The 18746-nt window shown below is 47.7% G+C and overlaps 5 protein-coding genes across 5 annotated transcripts; 2 read left to right on the top strand and 3 right to left on the bottom strand.

Moving 5' to 3' along the window:
• Positions 1–6265: 6265 nt before the first annotated feature.
• LCP9604111_3927 (heme-dependent oxidative N-demethylase family protein) lies at positions 6266–7372 on the top strand (the record flags this gene model as incomplete). Its single annotated transcript, XM_039071569.1, has 3 exons — positions 6266–6693; positions 6746–6868; positions 6946–7372. The coding sequence occupies 3 exons, from the start codon at positions 6266–6268 to the stop codon at positions 7370–7372; spliced, it is 978 nt and encodes a 325-aa protein (XP_038930011.1).
• Positions 7373–7727: 355 nt separating this feature from the next.
• On the bottom strand, positions 7728–9001 carry LCP9604111_3926 (uncharacterized protein; the record flags this gene model as incomplete). Its single annotated transcript, XM_039071568.1, has 4 exons — positions 7728–7775; positions 7825–8348; positions 8410–8839; positions 8900–9001. The coding sequence occupies 4 exons, from the start codon at positions 8999–9001 to the stop codon at positions 7728–7730; spliced, it is 1104 nt and encodes a 367-aa protein (XP_038930010.1).
• A 258-nt stretch (positions 9002–9259) lies between these two features.
• Positions 9260–11032, bottom strand: LCP9604111_3925 (uncharacterized protein; the record flags this gene model as incomplete). Its single annotated transcript, XM_039071567.1, has 4 exons — positions 9260–9605; positions 9660–9839; positions 9899–9936; positions 10889–11032. The coding sequence occupies 4 exons, from the start codon at positions 11030–11032 to the stop codon at positions 9260–9262; spliced, it is 708 nt and encodes a 235-aa protein (XP_038930009.1).
• A 1585-nt stretch (positions 11033–12617) lies between these two features.
• On the top strand, positions 12618–14771 carry LCP9604111_3924 (uncharacterized protein; the record flags this gene model as incomplete). Its single annotated transcript, XM_039071566.1, has 4 exons — positions 12618–13289; positions 13351–14372; positions 14443–14519; positions 14581–14771. 4 exons carry the CDS (start codon positions 12618–12620, stop codon positions 14769–14771), a joined length of 1962 nt encoding a protein of 653 aa, XP_038930008.1.
• A 1277-nt stretch (positions 14772–16048) lies between these two features.
• On the bottom strand, positions 16049–18352 carry LCP9604111_3923 (transcription factor domain-containing protein; the record flags this gene model as incomplete). Its single annotated transcript, XM_039071565.1, has 1 exon — positions 16049–18352. One exon carries the CDS (start codon positions 18350–18352, stop codon positions 16049–16051), a length of 2304 nt encoding a protein of 767 aa, XP_038930007.1.
• Between the last annotated feature and the right edge of the window lie 394 nt (positions 18353–18746).

The following is an 18746-nucleotide window of genomic DNA, read 5'->3' as shown; positions in this document are numbered from 1 at the left end:
TTTAATTCATAAAAAAAAAAAAAAAATAAAAATTTAAATTCTTTTATTTAAATATTATATATTTTTTTCCCAAAAAAAAAAAAAAAAAAAAAAAAACGATAACAACAGATGAGTGCATTCCTCGGGATTATACCTAGGGGGGTGTATTGGACATGGTGGTCACCTGACCATCAGCCCAGTACGCCAGGTACCAACCCGTATAACTAGATAGTCGGGCATTCTGCCCTTTAGGAATTGACAACTCTCTCCCTCTATCAATTTACATCACTACACTGTAGTCGCATCATATTTACAAGGCCAGGTTGGTATATACAATATCAAATAATATAAATACCTCCACTCCCCCGGGGGCCCCTCCCCCCGCAGAACTCCCCTCCCCTTCTCATTCATTCTTGGGCTGCTCCTCCTTCTTGAGTCGCCAGCTACATCAACTGTCAGCATATTGTTCCTACAGCCTACCCTGCGACCAATTGGCATACAGTTTCACCTCCCGCTTGGCCCACCAGAACAGGAAGTTGATGGCCTTTACGGCCAGGAGGAAGGCCACGACGAGCCACAGGACGTCACGCGCGGTGGCCGTCATCCAAGGACGGCAAGGCTTTCCTCGCTGTCCCGGGGGCGCAGCGGGATGGGAGCTAAAAAATACATGTCAGAAAGTGGCCAAAAAAGACAGCTGAAAAGACAGCTGAAAAGACGCCTGGAAAGACGCCTGAAAAGACGCCCGAAAAGAGATCAAACTTACCGGCAAAGGAAAGAGTCAAACAAGACAATAACAAAAGGCTTAACAGAGTCATCTTGAAGATAGCTATTATGTAGCAAAATGATGTGAAGGTGAATTTCTTACGTGTGCTACGAGATTGTTTTGTAGACTACAGGGGAAGCAATGGCTTGTAGGGAAGGTATGAGCCTGCAATGTGATATAAGAGCTTAATCGGGTAGGTACACAGCAACAGTATAGTAAGCAAGATGCAGCAATATCCATGATTGAAGCCAGTCAGCGAGTCTTATCCTTCTTTTTTGTGGAAGCCTTGTCTTTCGCAATCTGCTCGTAGCTTGGTGGTGCATCAATCATATCAAACGGGCTCTCATAGCTATCACCGACAAGCCCCTATATGGCGACTCGCGTGATCCGGTGCTTAGTAAGTTTGCTTATTTCTTCGCGGCACTGTTCTTTCAGCAATTTTTTGTCTTCTTCAGAAACGTCAAAGCCTCGAGCTCTGCGATAACATCCGCATTCAAAAGTACAATGTCCAACTCCAAGACGGCGCGTGGGATCAATATTGCGGCTAAGACAACACCCACATCCACGAGCACAGCCATGCCGGCTAGCACAATCTTCAACAAGCACGCGGTGCATATACCATTTGGGATGGGACCGCCATAGCTCAAACGCTCTTAGCTGATACCCATCTGCCAGACAGGAATGATAATGCCAGCACTTTTGCTCTAAGAGCCAGTATCTGGCATTTAAAGCATCAAGTCTCTCTTTGGCATCTTTGTTCAAGTCGGCTCCCTCTTTGATAGATATCTCCTCTTGAAAAATTTCCCGGAGGTCTTCCTCTACAAAGAGAAGCTTATGTGAGATAAAAGGAGGCCCAGTGTTATCTCTTCTGATCAGCGTCCAGTATTCACTTAAGCGATATCTTTGGAGAATATTTATCTCCCCAGATCGTTCGAGACCGACTTCCCAACTGTCTTTATCGCCCCTCATGATTCCGACTTTTCTATGTACTCGATCCCGGCTCGGTTCTCTTTTACGACGGGGGAAAGAAAATGGCATCTCTGATATTTAAACGTATTATCTGAATTTGAGGGTGAAGGATGTTTCTTAAAGGTTTTTGCTTGGTCTAATAAAATTTATCCACAGTGATGTCAGCTTACACCTCCCAATGTCCGACACCTAAAAGGTTGGGTAACGACTTAATCTTCTAGTAGCCTCCTCAACCTTAGAAGTAATTAGCCTTCTAATATCTCGATAAGAAGTCCGTCTTCACTTAATGATAACTGGCTTAGGTAGAATTGCGTGCTCGCAGCAGACCTGAAACAATACAAAGAGAATAGCCACAAAAGCCAATGCTAGCATGGCATGGTGCTTGATAGGTATTAGCTAGGTATATAGCCCTAGAGATATCTCGAATACGCCCGAAAGATACATCCAGATTCGTCAAAAACAAAGCCATATACATATTCCCATACCAATTAAGGATAGCTATTCGAGAAACCTTCGAATTCAACCACGACAGCTTCACCTTTTGACACCTTCGCCTTTTGATATCTCCACACTTTGACATCTTCATCAACGACGGTACCATTGAACGCAAACCGGAATACATCCCCTAGCTATAGATCACTAGGAAAAGTCCAGATGTCATCATCGAGCTAAACTATCACAATCAAGCTTTCGCCAGGTCGGAGACTGACAAAGTCTTCACTAGCGGCAACATTAACTTAAACATCTTTCTCGTCCACAAATAGTAGACACATGTTGCAAGGTCAACAGTATTCCCACAGTCTATCTTCATCACGACGACGATAATACAACCTGTAAGTTGTCATCGTGAAAGATACTGGTGTGAAAAGTGACTGGACTTGTAGCAGGAGGATCAGCACTTTCAACGCCGTGATATGTAACCCTAGCTCGGAAATCCATCCTCAGGCTTTTATCTTCTCGCTTCAGCTCTGTGGAAACATCTTCTATCTCAAGCGATACACTGAATATCTGTACTCTATGTAGAATAGAGGTTTTGCTAGAGTTGTGCAATAGAATCTAGGGTAGATTGTGCTTCTAAGAGTGTTGTAGGATTTGTGTCAAACATGAGATTGGACAGATATCACCCCACTAAACAAGTACTTTTGTCTTTGTTAGGGCGATTGAATGAGAACGTAAGTTTCCATCTGACTCGGGACAAAAGTTCCGAACCTCTCTTTTTCTCTCTTAATCCCATTGGAAGATGAATCGGCTTACCAAGAAGATAGTCACAGATTATAATACACCGAGATGAATTTGGAACTCCATTTGTTCTCTGAGCAACTTTTTATACGTATATGTGTACATTTCCTCTTTTGAAAGAAAGCCTTAGACCTATCTCCAAAGCCTTTCTACCTTCTTCTCTACTTACAGTGCTAGCTAAAGATGATATTGGACTATATCATCACGGGCTTTGCAGTTATCCTGATTGCGTTCACCATCATTGAGACTTATTTATGGGCTATTGCTCGATTGAGAAGCATAAGACTGTCTGCCAAGTGAAGATGACGCTAGGTCTACTCAGCATCCTGACCTGCGATGGTCCTGTTTTGGAAACCTGCAGATCAACGAGACATCAGCCAGTTATTCAAAGTCCTCATCACTGGTCCTATGCAATGTATCTCTACTTTTAAGTCTGGACAAATGTCCATTGTCGTGGACCGAATAGGGAGGTATGGCAGTCACGCAGGTCAGATTGATTTCATTTTTGACTAATTACGGTTCTCGATAACTTGTCATTGGCAGAAGTACATTGATATTTTCCTTTAGTCGAGGATAGGCATCTATTGACGACATCAATGTCACCCATCTATCCGCGAGAATGGTGCGAAAACGTGGATTCATTGCAGTGCCACAAGATGGCTTGACAAATTCCATGGCAAGTCTACGCTTCAGTCTAGATCCTTATCACACGAGCTCAGAGTAAGAAATAAGATGCAAGCTGCGCCTTTACGAAGCTCTAGTTGATCAAGTTCTACATGTATAATTGTAATTCGGACCTTCGAATTTCCCTTTTTAGTTGTTTTCCATTTTGGGTTTAGCGCCCAATTCCGTGTTGGTGGGCTTGGCACACTCCGTGTTCTACTCCGTACTCCGTACTCCGTGGTTACTTATGATTGATCATTATTTCATAAGCTTGCACAAAGAAGTCGTAATAGCTCGAAAAGGGGCAAAGACAAGTCCTAACTAAATATATGTTTTTCTCGGCTGGAGCGCTACTAATGCAAAAAATAAAGGCACCCGGGTAGACGGGAGATCCACCTTGGAATATACAACCCAACCAGCGAGAACAACGGCAGGTGATCTAAACGTCTGTGCGTGAGAGAAGAAAAAAGAAAGGAAATCGGCTTTGCCGACCTGACGGGGCGATTGTCATATCCCCCGTCGCCTTGCATTGGTTTGTACTTTAATTGCTGTGATCCATATCCAGGATGAACGGTTCAAGGATTCCAGGATTGGAAGATGCAGTCGAGGTCCAGACTGGGCCCGGTCCAGACTCTACACAGGTCTTAGATCAAGTCTAGCTGGAGGCATTGATTGGCCCGTGTGGACGTACTGGATTAGGAACTAGTTTATGTACGGAGTACTCCGTACTCCGTAACAAACAAAAGGATTATATGCGGAGTACGAGGCATGTAATACTATGTACAGCATTTCGCACTCGTCTACGAGGTAGTTAGGAATGAAATGCGCAAACAAGTTGCGAAGATCATAAGCGGTGGCAAATATTTATGCTTTGAAGATCCAATCATGGTTATAATAGCCTGTCGGAATAGCGACAGGGGCATTAGGGCTTCGAAGCTATGACGGAGAAGGCGAAAATAAAAAGCTAATAGGAAAATCTTCATGTCAAGAATCAAAGCCGAGACCCGGGAAATGGAACGAACTTGCGTACTCCTGTAGGAGGGTCCGGCCCAAACTATAAGAATAATATCGGCAAACGCGCTTTGCGCGAAAGGGGGGATGTGCGGTTGCAGCGGGAACCCCAGATGGAGTCTGTGGAGCCTCTTAAAAGGGTATGTTGGTAAATTGTGGCATGGTGCGACAGCATTTACTTGAAAATTCTGTTTTAGTCTTCTTTTATTGTGTTTATTTTTGGTGTTAGTGTGTTAGTGTGTGTTAGTGTAGTTATTCTCGGTGTCTGATTCGATGCAATGGCTTTCTTCCAACCTGAAGCCAAGGAAAACCGAGGTCCAGTAATCCTAGAATCTTTAAATCGGGGCGGATGTGACGAAAGAGTCCGGACCCGTTGGAGAAGAAAGGCAAAAAAAGCCCCTTGATATCCACTCCACCCACGAGAGGCATGACGATGATACGTCAGACTAAACTCCATGTGCCCATCTACCTAGCTCGGAGGTAATGTGCACCTGAACTGGAACGAATCCCCGGCTCATCCCCGGGCCACTCAGACCCAATATGCTAGTACTCCGTACTCCGTACTCCGTAGACTCTTCCAAGACGGCAAATTATTAATAGCTGGGGCCGGACCTGCGTGACCCCAGACCAAACATGCCGGTACTCTCGGAGTTTGGGTACGGACACAAACATTAGCTGGCAAGCGCCTTACGCGGTTCAAATCAACTCCTGGACATTGCCTCTCCGATGATATCCGGAGCCTACATAGTAAATTCTTTCGTGCGAGACTAGTTTTTTCTTCCGAGTCGGCAAGCCCTGGGCGGCTGGTTCATGAGGCGCACGGGCGGTATACGAGCTTGACGATTGTTTGAAGTTAAAGACGGCACTCTGTGTCTAGATCGTAGGGGCCCTAGCTAGGGAGTTGGTCCGAGAAACTATGGGCCGAGTCGTCTCCAAGCGCTCTTGTCCGACTGGTAAGGGAGATATCATCGACCAGTGAGAGATGGTTTGGTTGTAATCATCCCCACTCCGGCAACACTCAGAGCTGATTGTTTATGCACAGCCCTGATGTACTTTTGAAAAATCAGACAAATATCATGATTTTCAAAAAAGGCCTGAGATCATGTGGCTGGCAGTACTCCCCGGTGAACTCTGACTTTTTTTTTGCGGGGAATCCCTGGGCGTATCACAGCAGTTCCGCAGGCACAACTTCGCTGAATGGGGCATGTGGAATGCAGCTGCCATACCTGGGAGCTAACCTTTTTTTTTGGCTAAGACTAGTGAAGCTGACTTAGAATTATAGTCTGGTGATCTTCTATTGTTGCCTGTTTCCGATGGTGACTTCATAGCCCGTCTTGAAATTATATTTATATATTCTAGTCTTGGTCATAGTCTATGATATTCACCTTATTTTCTATTTCGCTTTGCCTTCCTTTGACATTGAGCGTTCTTGATTAGTTTTATCTCCAGAAGAAAACAGTTCGATCTATACGTGGAGCCTTAATGAGAAAAAGTATGGCCACCTTCTCACTAGTTGCGATTCCAATCTTCGTCTTTCTTTTCGCAGTGAGACACCAAAGACAATTGCTCCAGTGGCTATCACAAAAATTGAAAGGGAAACATTGCTCCAAAAATGTCTCCAACCAATCCGACGTCAAGCGTATGGCACCATACCCAGCGCAGCCCATCAAAGGCAGAGAGCGATACCGTGTAATGATGGACATTCGCAAACTCGACGCCCAGAATTGGCTCACCCTGGATAAGAACTATATGGACGAACACCGGGTCCGGACCCAATTGCTTCATGAGAAAAGAGAAGAAGTCATTCGCTGTCTGCCCGAGTCAATTGAACCGTGCCAAGAGGCATTGGAGGAAGTTTCGGACTTTCTCTGCGAGAGATTCCCAAATATGTTCGAAATCTCAATCCAAAATGGCCGAAAGGTCGTCGATAATCGCATGACAGGCGATAAATTTACTGTCAGCGGGCGCGACCCCAACGAGGGATCAACCGAGGCACTCGAGGCCGCTGTGCGTCTTACGATGGAGGATCTCAGTATTCTGATCATGAACGAGGAAGGGGAATTCTACCTGTATGTTCAAATCCGCATAATACTCAATTTACCAACCCTAACACCAACACAGGGCAGCTAGCGCCAGCCTCTTCCCAACGGGGTGGACAGTAAATCAGAGAATTGGCTGGACCATCTCTCAGCTGCATGGCCCTGTTCCACTATGGCACCAACAAGTCGCCAACTCCGTCAGCAAGTAAGTAACCTCAAATCAGATCAGAGGGGACGGTCATACAGAGAAACAAGAAACAAGAAACTGACCCTACTCCCCAGATTCCTCGCCCGCTTAACCCCAACATCTCCAATGGAACGCTCAAATTACTTTGTAGAAGTCAAGGAGCCAAACGAGAACCTGACCGACATCCTCTATCGGCCCAACTCCCTCTGCGAGAAAAAGCTGAGCAGCCCATCGCCATCAGATATCCTGATCCGTCGCGAGAGACAGACTTTCCGTCGTCTGCCGCGCACGGGGGCGATCGTCTTTGGTGTCAAGACGTATCTCACGCCGTTGGATGAGCTGCCAATGGCTGAGCTGGATAATCTGGCCAAGGAGATGAAAAGTTGGCCTGATTATGTGGGTGAGTATAAGGGGAGAGATGTTTGGGGCGCTAAGGTTTTGGAATACTATCGCAAACGGGTTGAGGGTGAAAAGACGGGAAATAATCAGGAAAGTGAGAAAGGTGAGGTTTGTACTATATAGGATATCTTTGTTTTCTGTTTCGCATTTTGGCTCTGGAAGATCAAAATTGGGTCGGCTTTTTGTTTCACGCAAAAGTTGTTTTGTGTGTTTTCTACTTTCGCGTTTCTTGCGTTCAAATGTTTTGGGTTTGTTAATTAGGGAGACTGTTTGGGTAATTCGGCGAAGACAAGAGACAATTGTTCTATTGAATTATAATATGCTCGTGCGGTGAAGCTATAACTAAGAATGTCCAGCTTCAATTCAAGAAAACCAGAGAAAGTCGAGGGGACGAAGCCCAAATCTATAAGTGAAGATATGTAAAAGAATGGAAAATGATAGGAGAGAACTCCTTCAAGGTAGGGTATAGCACAAGCTCTTAAATCTTCGACTTTGGCGGGTCGTCTTGCTTTAATCGCACAACACCCTATGATCGAGTTAGCACTAAGCTCCAGAATAGAAAAACGAATACATACCTCTTGCATGCAAGTAGCAATAAGCAGTCCATCCTTAGACCAGATCTGCTGAATTGCCAAGCCTCGTCCTTCGCCAGCCCACGGACTCTCCATCTCCGTCAACATCCACTCATCGGCACGGAATGCACGGGGATTGTGGAAGTAAATTGAGTGGTCCAGGCTGACCATCATTCCAACCTCCTTGTGATCTACCTCCTTTATGCCATTCGTGGCCCTGTTCAAAGCCCCCTCCAAACGACGGCGCAATTCCGCAGCCTCCTCTTCTTTCAACTCCTTCAGAGCTCGCGTGATATCCTCATCGTCGAGATCAGACGGGTTCTTAAGTGCGTTCAAAAGCTTCTCGAGCTCGGCCGGAGAGGAAAATCGCGGAATATCGTGAACGAGGGAGATGGTACCGATGAAATAGCTGTCGGTGATATAGGCCAGCGCCGACAGGTGTGCTTGGTAACCACCCTGTTCGGAGATTGCGCCGCGGGCGCGAATGTGTCGCCGGACCTTCTTATCTTCTGGGTTGGGGGATGTGCCTATTTAATTTCGACATCCATTAGTACAACGCGCACAGCATGCCGCTTCCGAAAGACGTACGGTTCAAAATTCCCGCTTTCCTTGATTCAAACGGACCGCTGCCTGCATGGCTGAGAGCTTCCAAACTGCCCGGCTCGGCCTCTTCTGGCAGTGGGACGTTTGGCTTCGGTACGGCGTGGTGAACGGTCTTCTTGCCACCGCTGCCGACCCGGCTGAAGCTCAGCGTGGTGGTGAAGATCGGTCGCCCCCGTTGCCGCGCCTGCACGGTTCGGGTCACAAAGCTCCTCCCATCGCGTACCCGCTCGACATGGTATAGAATTGGGATCTCGGAGTCTCCGGCAAGTACAAAGTAGCAGTGCATGCTGTGGACGGCGTAGTCGGCGGGGACGGTCAACATGGCTGCTGATAGGGACTGCGCAATCGCGGCACCGCCGTAGATGCCCCGAGCTCCGGGGGGGTGCCATAGCGGGCGGGTATTGGTGAAGACATCCTAGACCGAGAGTTCTCTGTTAGAATATGACCATTCGCGAAAGATTGAGGGATGCCATACTGGGCCGAGGTCCGCCACTGGCGTTAGATCGAGTACATTCTCGATGAGAGCTTTGGAATGATCCTGCGCGGGCGGGTCGAAAAGTGTCACGCGTTTTGACATATTTGTTTTCAGGAGAGATCAATGACAAGAGGTTAAATGTCCCGGTGGATTTCAGGGATGATGGTTTCCTGGACGTTTAAATGCGGTCGACCGGCGGAAAAAAAGCCGAGGTCCAAGTGATCGACCGGGGGTTTCTACATCGGATTGTACACATTGTGCAGCTACACATGCAAGAAATAATACATTATTCGATCACATTCACATTTCACATTCATTTCTTTTCATATACATCCGATATTTCCTACGCTATAGCATACTTCAAGGAGTCAAACGACTCCAGTCCTTTTGTGCTGTTTCATCCGGTAAATCAAAGCGATAAGTGTTTCGCACAAGATCGGGCGATGGTGCGCTGGTATTCCGTTCCCCTAACAAACGAAGCAACTGGCGACGTTGCATCTCTTCGTCAGTGAGTAGCGGCATGTCTTCCTCCACTCGGTGAAATCCGTACTCTCGGTATATCAAGACCCCCGCAAGAGCGTAACACGCCGAGAAAGCAGTGGGTAGGCAGATGTTTACAATCTGCAAGGTATTCGTCTGCAGGCTTCGCCCGTGGATGTGGAACAGGATATTCAGGAGCGCGAGCATATTCATCGTCGAGTATGGGCTGCAATTGTTAGCCCGTGGCCGATCGAGAGACGCCGCTTTCATTGATACCTACATGAAGATTGAGTGGAGGAGGAACATCGTTTGATGGCGCTGGGCGAAGGCAATCAAGGCGGATACATCATAAGATGTACCAACAAACACAAATGCAGTAACAGTAGATGCTGTAGCATTGATTCGCAACTCATGGGGAAGGAAACCGACTACCACAGCCAGCATCATATATCTACTCCAACTATAGTCAGAGACCCCCGATTCTCAAGTCAAGCTCACATCTCTTGATGCCTAACTCACCCGATTAGCTGTACCGCTGAAAAGCAGGCTGCTACTACCTTCCATAGCCATGAGACGTCAGTCGCATTAGTCCGGAGTAGGGTCTGTCTAGAGGTAGTCCAAACAGCCTCGTATGGAGTAGCCAGTATACCAACGATTATCCAACGCAACTAACGGATGGCAGTAGTAGAGATGCAGGACAGGCAAGCAAAATACAAATAACGACGGTCAAGAAGTTGGATTCACCTTGGAAGAGACAATTGATCAATGAGTGAGTTCAAGGAGGATTGGATGTAGAACCGCAGCTAAAATCTGTGACCCCTCTCGGAGGCTCATCTAGGGAAACCTGAATTCACTACTGCTCCGTGTGGTATGCGTGGCCGAGGCTTATCAACAAATCAACACAGCGATTCTATTCAGACAAAATAAATTCTGATCTAACGGTATGCAAGTACCCGTGGCCATATTTAACTATTACTCTCACTTGGTTCTTATGTAAAGACCCGCCAGGACCTATGATTCAAGAATAGAAAAGGGAATACCGAAGTAGCTGCCCATGATCCGAAAATACTTACTCAATTTCATAACGGGAAGTATGCAGGAAAGAAAGCGCACATAGATACGAGAGGGCCTGGCTTTACGTTTGAAACAAAAAAGACAAGGAAATTCGTTATATATCCTGTTTCTCAGAGCAGTGGATAAAGACATGAATGACAGCCCTCAACATGACTAGAAAGCGCGATAAACAGAAAGCATATTTCGAGTTGGGAATGTATTGATACAATAGATCAGTCTTGTCCTTGTGGATGAATCGTCTAGATTGGCTGCGTCTAATTTTCGCTAAATTTCGCTTGACTCAAGAATAGAAGATTTGAATCTCAAAATTCAGTAAGCTTCGGTCTGTGATGATTTGTCTTGCGTCACATCAACAACCCCGCTTCCGTCGCACGTTGGGCAAGTCCTTTGCGACTCGTTGTCTGTGCCAGGTGCTAGGCCGCACCATCTGCACACCAAGGCTATGACGGTCGGGGCGAGAAGGAACTGAAGGAGGAGGAAGATGGCGAAAGTTTGGAAAGGCGCAGCATGCAGTGAGTCGAGGATGAAAGTGCTGATCGAGCACATAAGTGTATCCAGGGATGTCACGAGTGCCATCATTCTGAGAGAATAACCTATCGATCGGAGAGAACGAGTTTGATAGACTGGGTTGGACGCTTCGAAGGCTACGGGTGCTAGTGCGGATCTTCGATTCTTATAAACTTCTCTGATTCCTCGAAAAACTGCGATAAATGCATCTGCCTATTCCCAAAATAGATACCCTGCATCCCTGCTAGTGCATGGAGAAATGTACCTGGACATCGCCAGAGTCTCAGTGGGGAACTTAATCCACTCTCCACTCTTCCGTAGAGATCCAGGGTTGGTGTATCATCGCTCAGGTATGGATCGGGCCGTCGATCTACGTGACTTAGTGTTACCATGGCATTAGCTTGATCCTTTGACCTTGCTAAGTTAGTAGTCTCATCGAGGGATGCGCGATTTTTGTGATAGAATAGATGGAGTCTAAGGATTCAAGAAAATACTAGGAATCTCGGTGACCTTAGGCCTCCAGTTAGTGCGATGCCACGTCGTAGTAAATAACTCTCCATACGTCATTTATTTTCCTCCCCTCCACGTATCTTCTATTCTTCCCCCTCTCTCTTTTTGACATCTCGGTTGCCAGCGCGTGAGCGAAATAGCTCCGAAGGACGCGAGTGACCGTATCTAGTATATGTTTTGAATGCCATAATGATAGAGAAAGGTGGACGTGGTCATATGATGGGACATTAAAAAGCTATGATTCTAGCATCCAAGTGATAGAAAACTTGGTCATATGACCTAACTTTCTAGGAATTAGGTAAAACATTGCGATTAAAATGCAGGGTTTTTGAAGATAGAAGTGAGAATCTATACAGAATCTATAGTCGCAACAGATTAGGAAGGCGGTAATTCAACTTTCAGTTAGGGGCGGCAGAATATTTAGACGCGGGGTTGTTTGTACTGAAAGGAGGGTGTTCCTGAACTAAGGAACGCTAGCAAAATACTAATGCCTGATAGCCCATGCCCCCATCGAATGTCACAATCGGTTTCTAGAAGACTAAGAGCTATGATTGTGGCTGGATCTGCCTGCAAAACAGGCAGGTAGATAGATAGCACCGGATACGATCGGATTCCCGAACGCAAAAGTTGTAGCGTGATCGTGCCAAGAGGGTTTGGTACGCCCAGTCAATCATAACCTCTCCCTCGATCATGGAGTTTCCGATCGGGTATCTTTCATATGGCATCAGTATGCAAAAGGTACAAAAGGTACGAAAGGTACAAAATTCACAAAATGCTACATACTAGCCACGAAAACGTGGGTGTGGATCTTATTGGGGTAAGCTTGTTTCCCCGAGCCAATGGCGACTATGAAACCTCCAACTGTGACTCGACTTATCAGTGAATTGCGGAAATAGCTCTGGGAAAGATAAGAGATGTATATTGTACTAAGAGAATTAATCTCCTGGCTAGTCCATTTTGATCCAGTAAAGTCCGGTACCCTAAATTGGTCACCTTTTCGCTAGATCCTTATCACTGGAAGTCCTCGATAGCAATGCAACAACTGAGACAAATAATAAGCGGTAGTGGAACGTATATATATGGCAGATAATGTCCCGGCTTTTGATAAAAGTACCTTTTGAAGACTATCAATCTTTAGCTGATCATCATGGTCGCTCCTCCTAGTTCCTATGGGCTACCGGCTCTGTTGTCGGCCCTGCTGTCACTTTCCACCACCGCCATCGCGACAATCACCTCGAAGGGTCAGACCGTGGAGCTCAATGGAAACAACTATTATATTCCTCCTACAGTAGTAGCTACCCTGAAAGCCGATTCGCACGTGTTCAGCAAACTCAATGGCTTGCAGCCTCTGACGGTCATTCGGAGCGATGCCGTGAAGCTGACAAGCTCGATCCTTGATTCCTTGGTAAGCAGCTACGAGTCTGCTGACGATGTCTTCAACACTGGCTTCCTCGACAACATCTACGTCCAGTATAACGGTACCTCCAAGCGTCCCTCGGAGAATGTGTCAACCCATTCCTCGTGGGGCCCTAAAATCTTGGGGTATGCATCTGCATATGATACCAAGAAATCAAAGACATTGACCTCTTCATCGCCCCTGCCTGCTGGTCCATATTTCTTGGATCCATCCAGTGGAGCCGTTTTTGAAGCTTATCGGTTGTATTCCGATGTTATGGGCTCTTTCACCCAGGGATTGGTCTCTGTTGGTGATAATACATATGATGTTTTGCCGGCAAGCTTGCAGGGCTATGCGTCGTTGACCATTGGTGTTCCTTCGCGGCTGTATTATACCAAGACAGCCGATAAGCCTTTGGCTGGTGTATGTATTCCACTCGTCTATTATGCAAGAGAATGCAATACTGACTATCTTCCACTCATAGGTTCGTCTGGGTGTTAAAGATATTTATGATATCAAGGGCGTCAAAACCGGCTGTGGCAACCGCGCTTACTATGAAACGTACCCAGCCGCTAACGCTACTGGCCCTGCAGTTCAATCCCTCATTGATGCGGGCGCCATCATCGTCGGAAAGATGAAGACCAGTCAGTTTGCCAACGGTGAGAGCGCCACTGATGATTGGGTCGACTACCACTCCCCCTTCAACGCCCGCGGTGACGGATACCAAGATCCTAGCTCATCTTCGTCCGGTCCTGGTTCCGGTATTGGATCTTATGACTGGTTGGATTTGGCAATTGGAAGTGATACCGGAGGCTCAATTCGCAACCCTTCACAGGTGAATGGATGCTTCGGCAACAGACCCTCGTGGAACTTGGTCTCCTTGGATAATGTTATGCCCATGTCCCCGCTTTTGGACACCGCCGGATTCTTGACAAGAGATGTGCAGCTGTGGCGCACTGCTGCGGAGGTGATGTACAAGGATGCAGGCCTGAAGTCCTACACCAAGTACCCAAAGTCTATCAAGACGATCCAGTTCCCAACTAATGCATCGACCCTAGCTGAGGGCCTTTTGATTGATTTCGTCGACAAGCTGTCGTCCTTCTTGGGTGGTGCGAATGTTTCTGCATTTGATTACGATGCTCTCTGGGAATCCACTAAGCCTTCGACTGTTGCCGCCAATGCGACCCTCGACACCATGTTGCCTCTCACTTACCCTATCCTCATTTCGAAGCAGCAGTATCCCCTCATTGGCGCACCGCTGTATGCAGACTACGCGGCTGCCAATGGAGGTCGCAAGCCCTTTATCAACCCCGTGCCTCTGTCCCGTTGGAATTGGGGACTTGGATACCCGGACTCGCAACTGGAGACCGAAATTGAGCACAAGAACATATTCACCACCTGGTGGAACACAACTGCCCAGGTATTCGACGAGGAGACTTGCTCAGACAGCCTGATTCTTTACATTGGAGCGGAAGCGACACCAACCTACCGCAATGTTTACCGGAGGTATGTGCTTGTCCTTTCTGACACTCTAGGATATTTGATGGACTGTTTGCTAATCCATTGTATCATATAGCATGCCAGGTGTCCCGGCAGGATTCGGTACATCTCGTATCGCCAACTTCGCTGGTGTGCCCGATATGGTCGTTCCAAGTATGCTAACCCAAATATTACTTGAACAAGGACTGTATAACTAATGACAATTATAATTTAGTCGGCCAAGCGCTGTACAACTCCACCATTACCCTGAAGCAGGAATATCTGCCTGTCGCGGTGGATTTCCTCGCACCTCACGGCTGTGATCTGATGGTCTTCAACCTGATCAATGAGTTGGTGGAAGCTGGTATCGTGAAGCAGCCTGGCACTGGATCCACTTTGTATGGAGACGAGGTGACTTACTATTGAGTAAGGAAATAAGTAGCTAGTTGCCCAGCTGGGGTGTGGTTGTACAGTCGTTGATAGATTCAGTCTTATATAGATTCTTTTCTTCCGCAAGGTCATCATTTGCCTTCTAGCCTTATATAGTTCAATCTAACAATTTCAGACACGGATTTTTGCATGAGTAACTTCACACCTGGGTGAGCTTACACAGGTTGATAATGATTCTGTATATATTAGCCATAACCCCACGGGCTGCACTTGATCCTCTATGGGGTCGATCACTCAGTAAAAAATGCCTCAGCTGCCATTGAAATGCTCTTTCCTTCTCATTTCGAATGTATTCGGAAAGAGCAATGGGTATCATGATAATCAGGCAGAAACGGATACATATTCAGGCATCAACATGTGACAGACCCACCTTCCCTTTTCGGAAGCATGTTTCCCCAGGTTCCTTCCTATAAATTAAAGACGAACACTTGTTCTTCGACCCTCCCCCCCAGTGGCTTAGCGGATTAAACATGCAGGTAGCTCCGGCTGCCGGCGTTCGATCTGCTGGGTCCGCGATTATAAACATATGCATTCCAACCTATGTCGGCTGGCGTGGCCTAGGCATAGGGTACTGGCATGGGAGTTGTCACCCTCTTTTTTGGAAATTCATTCTTAACATATTTGTCTCTATTATTGCGTGGTATCTCTGCACCTATGCACAATATTACTTGAGAAAGCCTGATCCTCTTTCTCACTCGTCCACACCAGATTGGTGAAAGAACTCGAGTACATTACAGTACTCTATGTATCACAGCACCCAGTCCAATACACCAGCCCATGTTAAACTAGCCTGAATATGCAGTCTACCGTCAGATACCTGACACAAGAAGAGAGAAAGAACACAGAAGTTGAAATAGAAATTCGAAAAGGAAATATATTCGGTCATTGGGTATATAGCTTTCCTGAAGATAGTGTGTTGAATCCAATCATCGAGATAAAGAGCAAGGTCACCGACAAGCAAAGTAGACTTGGATGTCGCAGGCTTCGTCGATATGTTGAGGCGCAGTGTTTCATCAAGCTAATAAGTAAAAGACATGCAAATGCAAACTGAAACGGTCGAAATCCGATCCGTTCGTGAGATATATACATAAAAAACAAAGGCTGTAAACAAGTACTTGGGCATGGGTATCGGCAATGCAATATTTGCAAGGAGGATATAAAGGCAAGTGACAGTGCCCATATAAAGTTTCGAGCTCTAGACTTGTCTAGAGCCATACACATACACGCCGATGGAGCGATGTAGTGAGATGCGTTCAAATGATGCTAGCAATCGTCATTCGTGAATGCGCCGAACTCGACCTACCAGAAGCCGAATCCGACCCAAGAGAAGCCTTGTAATTCTCCTCCTGCTGCCGTTTCTGTTCCTGAAAGAGAACGCCTATAGACTGCTCGATCCACGTCCACCCCTCCCAATCTGTATCCGTATCCATCTCCGTCCGATAGTTCGAGGAGGTTGTAGGCATCGGGGCCCCCATCCCCTCCAATTGAGACCCCGTCTCGGACCCGTGCCATATCCAGCTGCCGTCGCTGGTCCCTTGCATATCGCCCGAGACATACGCCATCATTTCTTCGTTGCGGTCGAGATCAGGGACTGAGGCACTGGAATTGGCGATGCAGCCGAGTAATTTGCGCATGAAGAAGGAGATATAGCGCCCGCAGGCTGCGTTGACAGTGCGCACGTCGCCGACTGCTGAGAGCGCTTTCACGCATACGAGGGCGCCGCCGTATTCACCGCGGAAGAGGAGGAAGAGCGTGCAGCGCCAGACGTGTGTGCAGAGGAGGGCGCTGGCGCTAGAGGCGAAGTGCGAGTGGGGGTCGTAGATGCATGGTGGTCTTGGGCGTACTGAGTAGTTGCGCATACAGCGGGAGAGAATGTTGGCTGTGTCGAGGGCTGTCGAAACGCAGTAGTCTAGTGCGGAGGTGCGGACGATGTCTGGACAGAAGGGGGAGATGTTGTGGCGGTGGAGGAGGAGGCGGGCGTTTTGGAGGTAGATTACCGGGGCGAGAGAGCGAGGGTCGAGGTCTTCGTCGGTCTTAGGGTGGAATTGAGAGGGGAATGTTGCAAGGCAGGTGTTGAAGTGGAGTTCGAAGGTCTCGAGGGTGGCGGGGCTGATGGTTGCTGAACGTAGGGTGCGTGTGAGTTGGCCGATGGACCGGACGACGTGAATCGTAGCTAGCAAAGGCGTGGTTTGCTGGTTGTCTGGGATCTTGCCTCCTTCTGTGATGTACTGCTCGTCCACGGGACATGGGAGATCGATATCACAATCCTGATCGTTGATCAATACTGGCTTCCCCATTTCCAGCGCAAGTATTCGGTCCCAAGCGTATAACCCCCACCAAACACGCTTCCGCATCTCCCCTTCGACGGCAGGCCACGGTCCGGAGTCGATGTGCAGTCCAATCTCTTGAGCCACGCGCACCGCCGAGCCAATCCACACCCAACTAGCCGACTTCGAATTGACCTCGTAGAGAAAGATGCTTGCTAGCAGCGCCGCGCGAGCACGATCCAAATTGAAGACGTCGTGCCAGACATCAATAATCCCACAGGATGTGCGTACGTACTTCTTCCCTTGCTCCTCTCGATCCTCGTCGTTTGTGTGGATGACACCGCAGGCAAACACACCAAACAGCACCGCCGCCCATTCATTCGAGACACCCAACAACGACCCCATCCGATAAACCTTTTCATACTCTGCGATAAATATAGGCCAATGGAGCACTGGAAGTACCGAGTGAATGCAACTGAAATACTGGGCCAGTAGTTGATCTGCTATCTTCTTCGCCGGTAGGATCGGCGCATTCCTAGTCACCAATGACTCCGCACCCTGTTGGCGATACGGCGTGGGCACCTTCATGATGCCCTGGCCGTAATCGCGGAGATTAGACCGCACGTCGGAGAAATCCTGCGGGATGGGCGCCCTCGAACGGCGCACCGGTCGATATTCAATCTCAGGCAACTTAATCATCTGCGAGACACCCTCGTCAACATCGACCATGCGATCCGGCCGCATCATGCCCGTCTGCAGGTGCTGTAATTGCTGTTTTGTAGTTTGCAACTGCTTCTCCAGATCCTGGACTTGCTTGATGGACGACATGCGGCGGTTCGTCTCTTTGGTAAACTGACAGCGGACCCTGCGATTGTTACATTCGGTGCAACTGGACGACTCCGAGGCGTCGCATTTGACCTTACGCTCGCGACACGCATCGCAGCTGGGGTCTTTTCTACGCTGGCGATATGCGCGCTTCTGCTGTAGCTGCGCGGCGGTCTGTTGGCTATGCCCCGGGCTGGTTTGGTACAGCCCCGAGCCCATTGAAGGCGCATCGGGAAGCGTGGTTTCGCCCGGGGAGCCCGAGGCGGAGTCATAGTAACGCTGGTACGGGGATGTCGCCGGCGCCGCTGGGGGCATCGGCTGCAGTAGATGAGACATTCGCATCCCGCTGTCAGGCCTGCTCGGCGGAGCGGAGAGCAGCGCGGGAGCCGGGAATGCGCCCGACGTCACCGACTGCACGGATGGGAGTTCGTAGCCCTGATTACCACGAAAATGAGAGGGCTGCATGTTGGGATGTATTTCTCTAGTCAAATAGAGAAATCTGGGAGAAACAAATTAAAAGTCCACGTGGTGAGAATCGCGTAAGATAAGGACTATCGCCACAGTTTCGTCAAGATTCCGATTTCCTTAAAAAGGTGTTATTCGAATGCAGACTGCAAAGCCATTGTCGAGATCGAAATAGAAAAGGAAAATAGGAAATTCAGAAATTAGCCAGAAAAGATTTGCAGCCTAAAGCCCGGCACAATAGAGTATGTAAATGCCGAGGTTGGGACAGATGAAGATCAAAGAATCCTGTGAAGAAAGGGAGATTGGGGAATGTCAAATCAACTCAAGGGAAAAAAAGAAAAGAAAAGGGAAATGCACAGAAAATAATAAAAAACGAACTATAGATCGACGCAGA

This window comes from Penicillium roqueforti (assembly GCF_015533775.1).
Source record: "Penicillium roqueforti strain LCP96 04111 chromosome Unknown scaffold_07, whole genome shotgun sequence".
Taxonomy (NCBI): Eukaryota; Fungi; Ascomycota; class Eurotiomycetes; order Eurotiales; family Aspergillaceae; genus Penicillium; species Penicillium roqueforti.
Note: the sequence above shows the minus strand (reverse complement) of the source record. Positions and strands in the feature narration are given on the sequence as shown.